General features: G+C 39.3%; 1 protein-coding gene across 2 annotated transcripts in view; it reads right to left on the bottom strand.

Moving 5' to 3' along the window:
• prkcaa (protein kinase C, alpha, a) overlaps window positions 1-12,968 on the bottom strand; it is a 135,608-nt gene that overhangs the window by 121,364 nt on the left and 1,276 nt on the right. For both annotated transcript variants that reach the window (XM_034861175.1, XM_034861185.1), the window contains exon 2: window positions 10,980-11,011. In XM_034861175.1, coding sequence (XP_034717066.1) covers window positions 10,980-11,011 — 32 coding nt within the window. The remainder of the gene's footprint in view (window positions 1-10,979; window positions 11,012-12,968) is intronic.

Below are 12,968 nucleotides of genomic sequence, written 5' to 3'. Positions count from 1 at the left end.
CACACACACACACACATATATATATAAATCTTTTCCCTGACATGTGCATGTATATTTGTACGGAAGAGGATTAGGGCCACTGGTGAAAAAGTTATGAGAGTTGTGACTTTATTCTTAGGATTCTGAGATTAAAGTCAGAACTCAAATACCTTTTCACTCATATCTTAATATTTGTAAGTGTAAGTGTACAAAATGATATCACTTACTTAACAATGTAAAACATGACGCTTGCATTGAGGTTCAGATATTCCCCTACAGAACCTACCACTTGCCACAAAAAAAAATAATAATTACACATCCAGAAAAATAATAGGAATAAATTGCATGCCTAAAATAATCTAGACTGCATTTTCTGTTATAGACATGGCATATCAACATGGAATTACAATGACAGATGATCACTGCAATAATTAAATCAATTGAAATTCCCACATAGTTTTAGTCAGATGTGAAGAGATCTAAGTAAGGTAAAAATCCAGTATTTGAGCCAATATACAAGATGACAAATCCAGGAGCTCAGAGGTGTCAAAATGTGACATGTGTTTTTTTGCTGAAGCCATGTCTTCCAACTGACAGAAATGTAGAAAAATCTGACCATTCAAATTCCATGTGACATTAGCATGACAGAAGGATCATGGACGTCATCCCACCTGGGACTGCTCAGTCAGTTCCCTTCCTGCCCTCGAATCCCCTTATCAAACTGTGAAACAGATTTTGGCTACATCATGACAGTATGCAATCAGGAAGTGAACAAGGCTCTATTATCTCCTGACATGCAGGTGTTAGTGGACATATTTCCCTCCATGCAGGACCCGTACTGTGCCAAGAGACAAGCAGATATTGCATCAACGTGTTGTCCAGGTCTCCATAAAAAAAACAGGAGGTAATCTAATAAAAGGCTCAGAAGAGTGGAGGGAAGAACTTCAGCAAGGGAGAAACAAACATCACAGCTCCATTTAAAATATTGACATATGTTATTGAGCATCAGTGCACAGCTGCATAAATATAAAAGCAATATTTATGATGCATGCTTATTTTGTAAGCACTGGGATTAACATATTCCAACACAGTCCATCTAGGCTGACATATATCACAAACAGCAGCATTTTTCTGTGAAAACACTACCTTATACAGTTCCAAACACATTAGCGCTATGAGGCACATTTTGAACAAACAGGGCATTATGTTGGGAATTGAGGTTGATAAATAATGCAGACCACCATGATTGATTAGTCCAATCTTAATGCTGTGGTCTGAATTGATTGTTGAGAAAAAGGAAGAGAGACGAGAGGCTTTCAGGGAAATTCAAGATGACCATACACTTTGGCAGTGCTGTTTCTGGTCAGAGCCAAGCCGCGAGTTAGCACCTCCAGTTCATCTTCCAATGTTATCATTAAGGCTTTATTCAGCTATGCACTATGTCAGTAAGTGATGTGTGACTCATTGCATTTTATTAGCTTTTCTAATATATTTCAAATCATGCATTGACATTGAACCTGTACCGTCTGTTCATTTCATCAAAGCATACCTATTTTGGAAAATATTTCTGTCCGTTTCAAAGCATAATGCTTGGCAATGAAGTTAGTCACAGGCAACACAAACTATTTTCAACCACTCATACATATGCACAACATGCCTTACATAAGTTTTATCTACAGTGAAACAATGCACACTTAATGACCACTGGTAAAACTTGAAGCTATTGGAAAGCATCAGTGGCAATGCCAAATTACAGCACGCAATCATTCAAATACTGTAGGGAGAGGACTGAACAAAACCAGCTCGGTAATTTTCTGTAAAGTATACAGCAGAACCCTACATCCTTTCTCCAACTACAGGGAAAGTGTAACAAAAAAAAGCCAAACTGAAATTTAAGAAATGTATTTAATTTCAACCCATGATAACTAAACAAAAGAAGGTAATGGCAAACATGAAAATGGTAAAATGTGCTACATGGGCAAAAAAACAATCTTTCAAACTGGTTGAACATATTTGTTGGTCTTAGATCATACATGTTATAGCTTTTGTTTTTTGTTTATAGGATGGTGTTCATTCCCAACAGTTGTGCACAACAGACTTGTAGAATGACGGCACATTAAAGCTGGTCTGGAGGCTTGAAGTGGTCTTACATCATAATTAGAGACATATAAAACACCTTATGTTTGTTTTTAATTTGCCAGCCATCTGTATATTTTCAATGCTATGCTACTGTCATGACTACCACTACAGATTGATTTTTTTCCTGTGCTCAAGGCACTTCCTTAGACCACCTAATATATTAGTTGTAAGGCAGTGCTGCCTGCAGTGAAGACTGGATGAGAGCTGACCAGCCAATTAAAAAGCATGAGCTATTGTAACTTAACGTGTTTTTTGTTGCTGTTCATTTTCGTCTGAAAAGCCAGCTACAGAACTTGAAGTTTAGTGTATTTACTATGCATTGATATCACTACCAGTGAGTAACTCAATGTCCCCTTATTGTTGGTTTTACAGTAATGGTGACTGTTTTTTGTGCTTATGGATCAGAAAGCAGTGTGGACTCAAATAATAAAAAGTAAAAATGAAACTAAGGTTTTTCTGCTGGGGATTTGCTGGAGCAGCGATTTTTATGGTCATTCTCCAACAGGCCACATCTTGCACAAGTCATGGTTTTGATCAATGTTTATGATTTAAAAGTTGTCAAGCACAGTAGCAATGACAATAGTTTCTACAGGGCACAAGTCTCTTTTAGTATGCACGACAGACTTGTTCAACTGTAATAAGGAAAATAAACCACACCAATATTGGTACAGTGATATTGATGGTTGATAATGGTGTTTAACAGCCTTATCAGGATACACATTTACTATTTACAGCTAGCTCTGTCCAAAACACAAAGCCACAGCAGGTTACTGAGGACTGAACTTTAATGTGCATAAAAGTGACAGGGTAAATGTATGTGCTGTGTGTGTGTGTGTATTGTTTTCATGGGCAGTGCATTCTCTTGCACTTTTTTATGCACCATTGTTACTGTATAAGTTTACTGGGCAGGATGTCCGCTCTCCGTGTGTTGCCGATCTCAACATCCCTTCACTACGGGAAACAACCTTCAAGCTAGCAAGCTACACGCTGAAAGTGGCAAATTTTGAAGACAATTTGGATCATGTAACAGGCAGGCCTGCTTGGTTCTTTCATCAAAAGGATTGTAAAGATTTATTAAGAATATGTTAATGGCATTTATTATCTAACTGGGACGTTTTGGGACCAATTGGTGGGGATTTGCTATGAATGTGATATACTAGTAAAAGCAAATTAAATATATGTGATGTAGCCAGATCTTACTCCCCAGCGCTGTGGAGATCTGGTAATGCGGGACTACCATGTTTCTAACACCTGTGCAACTTGAATAACTTCCCACAAAGCCTTTATGCAATCACACAGTGGGCATCTAAAGACGGAGCAAGTGTCCTCCTATTAACAGAACCTGCTCTATGCATACCAATGTGTCTCTTCAGGGGACCGGGGAGCAACTCTAAATATAGCCTATGTTGAACTCTGCTCCCTCTCCTCTGTCTCATAAAACACACACGACACATATGCACACACACATATGCCATGATGCCTCACCCCTGCTCCGCACCATTCATAAGATCTCTAATCTTGTATCGTAAAGTCCATCTAACTCTAGGTCAAAACAGTATAAAGGGGCAAAAAGTTGTAACAACTTAACCCTAAGAGCATGACCGTGCAATGTTGACTATATGAGAAGAAAACCCAGCACAAACCAAATCCCTGACTGATAATTTCCTCTGCTTTACCAGTATGAGATGAAGGGATTGGGTGTATGTGTGTGTGTGTGTGTGTGTGTGTACAAAGAGAGAAAGAAAGAGGCCATACGGGAGAAAACCCATGGGCAGCCACCCAGGGCAGAAGGCACTGTAAAGGGCAGTTTTTAGGCTGTGAGCCCAAGAAATTACAGAAGACAAACAAGTAAAAATTGCAGTATACTTGTTACATGAACAAAAATCAGCTGTAAGCATCCGCTGTTAGCATCAAAGCTGATAGCAATTTATTGGTTTCTTTGTTCTAAGTATACTGCTCTTTACAGCAGAGAGGAAAGCACGAACAAAAGGCACAGCCACTAAGGTGGCAGAGATAAAGCAACAGATGCAGCAGGATGTAGTTACACAGCTCTGACTGAGGCTGAGGGCTTATGAGAAGGACCCAAGACCACAGTCAACAGGGCATGTGTCTGTCACAGTCCATTACTTCTCAGAATCATTTCTTGGAAAGCCAAAATTTGGGTTTAAGGCTTTTATGGTTGAAACTGAGTTATACATTTTTATTAAGTTTTTTATTTTAAATCTTATCTAAATGTGCTTTAAAATGGATATCTTTCAAATGTTTGCTACTCAAGTGGAATTTTAGACTCGACTACTTACTTTGTAACTCAATTTAAATTAAAAGTACAGTAAATGCAAAAAAAACTTTAGTCATGTTGAGAGAACCTGTCTAGAAGGGCTTTAAAACTCAACTTAACATTAAAAAGACCTTTTATTTATTCATTTCTGCTCAAGAAACGTTGTTTCTGTTAGCCATCCACTCCCGTTCATTGTTGCATTTTTTCCGTAAGACCCGCTCCCGTTCCACCGTCTCATCACAGCTTCAGGCAGCCCCGTCCCCCCCACCCTACTGACTGCCAGTGCAGTGCTGTGGCGCATTGGGACGGGGGGGGCAATGCTGTTCCGTGTTTAACCAAGGATCATTGGACTCCATGCATGGTAATGAATTACAATAGAAATATATTTGAATATATTTACAAGTCGCTAAGAAGAGTTTAAAAAGTCGTCAAATCTAGCGAGAAAGTCCCCACGTTGGCAACACATTACTGCTGCAGCTTCCTGATTTCCCAAATTATGGAGCGAAATTACAGAATGTGCGTGTTAATCGTGTGTTAAGAAATTACAGCAATTACAAGTAGTTTGCATTGACACGTTTATTTTGACAGCTCTAATGTTTACCTCCTTATTGGAAGCTTTGGCAGCGTTTTTAAATGAACATCTGACATTATAACATTATAGACATTTTGATTAGACAGATTATTATTATGAAAGAAAATATGTATGTGTAAAATATGTTTACACAATCTGACTTATTTTTCTTGCCACCACTGACACTACTAAGTTGGTAACGCATGAGCCTTATAACCAGGGCTGCAGCAGGGTGTAGCTCTCATATAAACCAAGTGTTGATGTTGGAGCACATTGACATAAACCAACAACAAGTAGTAATGGTAGAATGTATGTGCCAGCCGGCACAGACAGGGACCATGGACACTCTGAGTTTACCTTTCCATTGACTGTCAACAAGGGCTTTACTGGGATGACACAGTGGCGGATGTGTACAAGGATATTCTGAGTACTATCCAATCACTGACCAGCACACAGTAAACAAAGACACTGTGTGGGATATGGTGGATGAAAATATTTTTAGTCATTAGTTTTTTGTCTGAGACTTTCAAGGTGTAGTCTAACACATCACAAAGAGGCAGGGCTGGTTTACTGTATGTCATAATCATATCATCATAATGTACAAAATGTAAGGATCATATTGTAGTACAGTATTGTTTTTGTAGCCTTTTCTTTTAATTCTCATCAAAAAACACGGTCATTACAGATTAGTCCAAATGCATTTAGCTGGCAGGGTCAAACAGAGGTCAAAAATCTATCACCCTTGATCTGGACATGCCCTCACCTCTAAGATTGGACATCAAATATGCCTCTCTCTTGGGAGGCAACAGCAAAACTCATTATCTTCTCCTCTTGTGTATCAGTAAACATTGGAAAAAGCTTAGAGAGAAATTTAGTTGTATATAGTCTGCCAATAATGTCTAATCCACAGAAGAAGTCAGGGGACCTCCTCATGAGACCATTAGGCAAGCAAAACCCCATTAAATGAAACCACACTACAGAAATTATCTGTTAAGAGCAGCGTATGGAGCAGAAAATTGGACTTGGACAGTCACTACAGTACAGCACTGATATACCCTTTCTTCTGGGTATTCCAGAAGCATACGTTTTTGTAAAAATAGGCTAATGATTGCATCACAACCACGCAACTTACTGTTGAATAGTAGAGCAATTACCGTATAGTACAGGATACTCGCAGGCAATTTTGACTTACGTTAGCTGTTTAGGTTTAATTACTAATGTTAACTAGCATTTCTTTTAGCAATAATTAGCCCTAGCCTATGTTATCTCTTAACATATACCTTCACTCTTGTCTCTGAAAGATTCAGAATGATTAAGATTTCTCTTGGCACGGCTACCCGAAGACTTGCAACTTTCAGACAGGTTGCTCACCTCACATCTGCGTCATCAAGCTCAGTTGGAAGATGCGCAGTAACGCTCAGCCCTCCCCTGAAAAGTGCTTCTAATAGCCTTTATTAGTCTCAGTTGAAATCAACGGAGTCACATTGTCCATTTCCTTTACTGTCTATGTTTCTAATCAACTGCAACCACATTATGACTCTCACCCCATAGCCTGTCAAACGAGTGTATCACCCAAGATACAGAAACTGCTCAAGGGTTGCGGGCTGCTCAGGGGCCAACAGAAGACTGTGGCTCGCTATGAATATGTTGATAGATGTGATGAGATGAGGTCACAGAACATTACACTGTCATCTTAACCCCTTGGTAAATCAGAACTTTGCAATATGAAAACCAAAAGGGCAACCCTAACCTGGACTCAAAGGTTTCAAAAGACACAAGATCAGAAGATCTGAACAGTAAATCGGATGAGTGACATGTGACCAAATTGCCCGGGCACAGTACAATGTCAGCTAAACTAATTTGAGATACTGCCAGAGCCTTGAAATAAGAGTCCGAAGGAAAAGTAGCCAGGTTAAGACAGACAGGTTGTTCAATGCAGATACCATTTAGATAGCTGGTTAATGTTTCCCCAACATTAACTCTGCTCAAAATTTACTTTGCTCTAACATTTCATTACAAATGACTTGCTGAGGTTCGTTTGAGCTTTTTGTCACCTGTGCCCACATAATTTCGTGTTTAACACAATAACAAAGAGGATTTTATTGTGCTGCACAATGCTCACACCTAGCAGTATATCCTCACATCATAAAATACAGTAGTAGTAGTGCAAAGTGAAACTTTGAAGTCAAGTGTACTCGGATGCAAAGCCCCTGTCCCTTACTGCATTACCTCATATTTTGAAATTGTTGCCTTCCACCAGAACTTTGCTTTCCTTGACAAATATAAAGAGGTTTTCACCATACATTTGTGCCTAAAAATATATCAGAATCTAGGAAATAAAGTCTTTGACACTAAAAATATCCTTATTTTTTGAATGCGGTAGAGATGGGCTGTGGACTTGTACTGAACATAGGGGCTGCCCGACCACTACAAGTCATCAGCTGTCCACGGAACGCTGAAAGTATGTCCGAGCCTCCTGGCAGGGTGAACTGGGACTCTGTTGCCTGCTAGTCAGTGAACAGTTAAGGATTGGTTAACGACCGTTGGCTATCGGTCAGAAAAAAAAAACTCTAAATTAGCATCCCTATTTTATATCTAATCCCCAAATGCTCTCTAAAATAACAACACAAGCATAAATACATTAAATAAGCTTAAACATATGACAGACAATTTTGATTCAGAAAAGCCTGATCAAACCTTACAATTTCAAGCTCACAACACTTTAAACTTCATACAATATGTGATGTGATACTGTGTACTGGGAGCGTAAGTTACACGTTTTATCACGAAACAATATTATATTGATTCTTTGGACAACAATACAATATTTACTGATAACAGTCAATTCAGAGGCCTGCAACCTATACGAGCCGATACATAAGCCCCTTTAACACAATCAGTTACATTTATAAAAAATAAAAATAAAAAATAAAATGTGATTCGACAATTTCATTACTTTTTAAATTAAAAACGAAACTATTCTTTTTGATAGAAACAATAGAAAGTGTGAATTTCAAAATAAAAGCGCATCTGAAAGACAGCGATATTTATGGATATTTTCACTTTGTATTGACAGTATTGGATCGTTAAGGATTGAATCGATATATTGATCCAGATCGATATATGGTTACACCCCTACCGTGCAGCCAACCCTATTCTTAGATAAGTGTCATTTGCAAGGCTGAAAATTAAATGTCACTCTTGTTACAGAAATGCCAATCTCCAGTTTATTACTATTTTCAAGTAGTGACTGAGAGGCTCGCTGTCTCTGCTGGAGGACTCAACCCTTATTTTCTAGAAGCTTAAGTTTAATAATTAATGGCTAAACAGATATAAAGTGGGGACCTTTATCTCTTTGAATAGCTGCAGTGTAACCAATGACTTTCATCTTGATAAGGCACGCATTATTTATTAAAAAGGTCCCGGCACGGATTTATGGTGGAAGAAGAAGGAGTGGTCAGTTTTTGAGAGGTCAACCTCCTGCTGTCTTAAGAACATTTTCCAGAGCACATTTTGCGCCTAAGAAGTCTCTTACACAGCCCTGCTGCCTCTCTGACATCTTTCTAATCATTCGGTCAATCATCTCCTGTATGAAATGGGTGACAGTAACAATAAGGCAGGATGAATATAACAACTTACTGTAAAAGCAGAGCAGTGGGTTGGCTGACTATAATGTCAGGCTATGCAAAAGCTGGTTAGTCTGTCAACACTCGGACACCTTGGACTAACTCAGTACTTAGGCTGGTTTTACCCCTGTAGGGGCAAACACTAAGGAGTAGTCTGCATCTCACCTCTGTGAGAGGAAATCACATTGGAGAGGGCTAACATGCATGCTCATTTACATTTGAGCATTTCCCAGACAGAGGCCCTTACAGACGCATAAGACACACTAGCATCTAGATGTATTAGTATGATGAGTAATGATTCGACTAAGACTTCTGTTTGTCTCACTCTCTCTGACACTCTCGAGGGAAGAGCTTCTGAATCATTGAGATCAAACGTCTTGCACGGCAAAGTGTTTATCTTTAAGTCTCCAACAGAGAGAGACTAAATCTGTTTGACTGAACAACTCAGGAAGAGGAAATCCATCAAGAGCGTTTCCAATCAAGTCATTCACTGGATGTTTTCATTTTTAGTGTTGGGAAAAATGTACAGTACTAGTGATAGTTACAGTTTCCTCTATGTTAAAATTTCTGCCCCCACAGTATCAGAAAAGAAAAGGAAAAAGAAGAGAAAAAAGAAAGAGACTGCCGCTGTCTGGGAGATAACTAACCACTTGAGATTGCGCGTGTGCGTCCTTTTTTATTTTTTAAAGATTTTTGTTGTCTTGTTGTTCAGACAGACCTGCCCCCCAAAAAAATCCTAAAAAGGAAACATTGAGGTATTTTTATTTTCTATAATTGTGTATTTTCGGTATGCTTTTACTGAATGCGCTTGTGGGTACAGGTCCCTCTTGAAAGATAGTTACCTATTTTGGTGATTTAATAAAAGAAAGAAGAAAACTAGAAACGGCCTTTAGTTATCAGCGATCGCATAAATAAAAGACTGACTGTTGAAACAACATAAAAAGGATCTCCATCTAAGTGAAACATCAGTTTAACATCATGCACTGCACTGCTACCTGGGCACTCGCCATCAGCATCAGACTTTGGCAAGTCCAAACATTTCCACATTAGAAGAGGAATTCTGAAAGTTGATGCATGCTAAAGCTCAAAATAGAAGGTTTTAAAACCACCTTCAGTGATGCTAGTGATCTGGAGGCTGACGGAGGAAACTAGTTGTGTCCATATGTGTGTGTTATGTACCTCTTCTCTAACCCTTTCCATCCTCCTCTCTTACCCCTCTCTTCCACAGGATGCGGAAAGGATGCGTTTCCGCTCCGGCGATCCGGAGCAGATACGCAGAGCTTCTATTGTTGCCGGATGCCGGAGAGCTCCGCAGCAATTCAGCACACGGCAGATAGTACAGGACAGGATTGTATTTCCCTTTACTACACCTTGAAAACACAGCACAGAGTTGTTTCCTCTCTACTCCTCTGGATGGAAACAAACTGTTGTGTGTTTTGTGGTTTTATTCTACATGAATCTGCGAGATCTCGTGGGTCCTCGAGACTTAAGCCGTCAATCATGGCCGCAGCCGTTTTGCAACAAAGCCGGACCTGGTGGGTATTGACGGACGGCGGAGCAAGGAGCGGTCACACAGCAGAGCCGATCCACAGCCGTTCCGCATCCTGTGGAAATTGGGGGTTACACTTTCTATTCCCCCCCTTTTTCTCAAAAATAGTCTCACCTGTCATTCTTTTGTTTTCAGCTCACAGTTATTATCAAACACACTTTTATTAGTCTCTTTTTCCATCAAAATGTTCTCTATTAACAGGCCTAAGCAAACGCTTCAATTATTAGTAATCACTTTACTGAAAAAACATTACATTTCTAATCGTCACTGTGATAATTACCATTTTTTAATCAAATTCAGCAGCATGGAACAAACTCAAAAGAACTAGACCACAGCAACAAACGGTAAACCCCGTCGAACTCTAGGCTGCTTGATGTACTAGACACATAGTGAATGACACAACGCTGACTGTGGGTAAACAAATGGCATGCTTGCAAAACAGCAAACAAATCATGAGCGGGATGGAAATAATGTTGGTACATTAAAAAGCCTCTTTCCCGTCATATTACTGCAGTTAGCAGAAATAACCAAAGACATACCCACAGCTTATTCCGTTACTCACACGGGCGATCAAACATCATTATCTCGTGTTAGCTGCACAAATGAAATGTCTCAAACAGCATCAAACTAAAGAGAGAAATGGATCAATCCTAAATGTGAGGGTTCACGTGGCAGACATCACATCGGTCAGGCGAAGCAGAAAAAGGTCAGTGTGTGCAGACATATCAAATGAAGAACTGTCTTTAGTGATAAAAGCCCGACATACTGTACTTGTCTCTTTCGCACGCACACACACAGAATCTAAATGAGTCAGATGTCAGTAAATTTAGTTTTTACCTTGGCACTGGAATCCTTGTTTTCCAAACCCCCTGTGAAAACAAAGAAGGCTCAATTAAACTGTTGCCGACTCACTTTCTCACTTACACACATATACACAGTGAATGCATTCATTCATAAATGTATATGTTGACTCATACCATGGACATGAACGCAGTATACTTATTATGTGTGTATATATATATATATATATATTTTTTTTTTTATATGTGTAAATGCAAACAATTACTAACAATACACTGAGACGTGTCCCAGAGAGGAAAGCTGGGAGGAAGACAAAACAACACATATAGAAACAGAAACACACACACAAACCATACATAAACAGACACAGACACACACAGAAACAAAGAACAGTATACTCTCAACCACATTTGATGACTAAAAGTATATGGACACTCGTGTGTTTTGCATGATTTTGAGCAAGACCCCTTAGTTTTGATTAGGTTACATGTTAATGCTAAAGAATACAATATATTTCAAAAAACAGTGTGCTTTAGGGAAGGCCTTTGCTGACAAAAAAATGCCCAGGTGAAAAACAGCGGGTCCATAAAGAGGTACTTTTTTGAGTTTGCCGTGAAAGATCTTGACTACAGAGCCCTGACATCAACCCCATCCAGCACCTTTGGGATGAATAAAAAGAAACGCCGACAGCAAGGCATAACTTATCGGCCAACATCATTGTCGGCTTAACTAAGGATCTTGTGGCTGCATTGGAAATAATTCCCTGTGGTTCCAAAATTATATATGAGCCTTTTCAGAGGACTACAAGACCGTAATAGCAGAATATTAACACCCATCGTTTTGGAATGAGGTGCTCAACAGTAACATATCTCATGTCCACATACTTTTGTCCTCATGGTGAATGTTCTACTGCTGTCTAATGATTGGAAAAGAATGTTCATCCAAAAATACTCACCAACTGAAACCAAAACCAAACTCGTAAGATAAATACTGAAAACTACACAAAATATAACCTCATGCCAATTCCAAACTTTAAAGCGTAACTCTCGCCAAAATGCAACATAGGATCTTTTTGTGAATGTACCCGAGTCAAACTATTGTTTCAAAGTATAATTAGGATGAAAGGGCCACATTTAAGAGTCACCATATTTTCCTTTGGGTTAGATGGTCTTTTGGCTAGGGACACTTCTATAATCACTTCAATATCACTATTTTTTAAATCACTACAAACACTGAAGGTTTGCTCGAGGTATGTTCTCGATGCTCAAGTTCATGTGTAGAGCCCCTGATGATACTGGAGGCATTGAGAACATTATTTATGTACACAAACTCTTTTTCACTGGTGAGATGGCAGCGACCGGAAAAACCAACAGCTAAGGTGAGTCATTGTTGGTGTACACAAACACTGTTCTCAATGCTCGGGTTCATGTCTAGAGCCCCTGGTGATATTTAAGCCAAGTTTCAGTGTTTTCAGTGTTTTAATAATAGTAATTTTGATGCAATCATAGGAGTGCCCCTAGCACTCTTATTCAAAAGGCCATTTTTAACCAAAATTAAAATTATTTAAATTATAAAAGTGGCGCTTCCGTCCTAATAATACTTTTAAACTAAAGTTTGACTCGGCTACATTCACAAAAAGACCCTAGGCTGCATTTTGGCGAGAGTTACACTTTAAGTTTCGTGTTGAGCATGTGTTTTGCTTTAAGGAGGGATGTTCGGTAGGGCACAAGTCATGTTGTAAAACAGTCAAGGTATGAAGCCACCAGCAATAAAGGGCCGGAGATCACACTCCCACCTCTAGGGCACAGGGCAGTAAAACGTGGGTGCAACACTACCAAGCTGTCTGCAAGTTTACTCCTCTCACACGTAAGACATCGCTAAGTGGATATCTAAATAGAAAAGCAGCACAGCAACCTTGTGTTTCGCATACTTTCCAACTGCAGTGTGTTACTAATGGAAAGAACTGCAGCATAAAGGCAACTTTGTACCTCTGCAAGTCACTGCACAGTTCAAGTGTGTTTCAAC

This window comes from Etheostoma cragini, chromosome 2, assembly GCF_013103735.1.
Source record: "Etheostoma cragini isolate CJK2018 chromosome 2, CSU_Ecrag_1.0, whole genome shotgun sequence".
In the NCBI taxonomy this organism is placed as follows: Eukaryota; Metazoa; Chordata; class Actinopteri; order Perciformes; family Percidae; genus Etheostoma; species Etheostoma cragini.
This window is presented reverse-complemented; position numbering and strand designations above follow the sequence as displayed.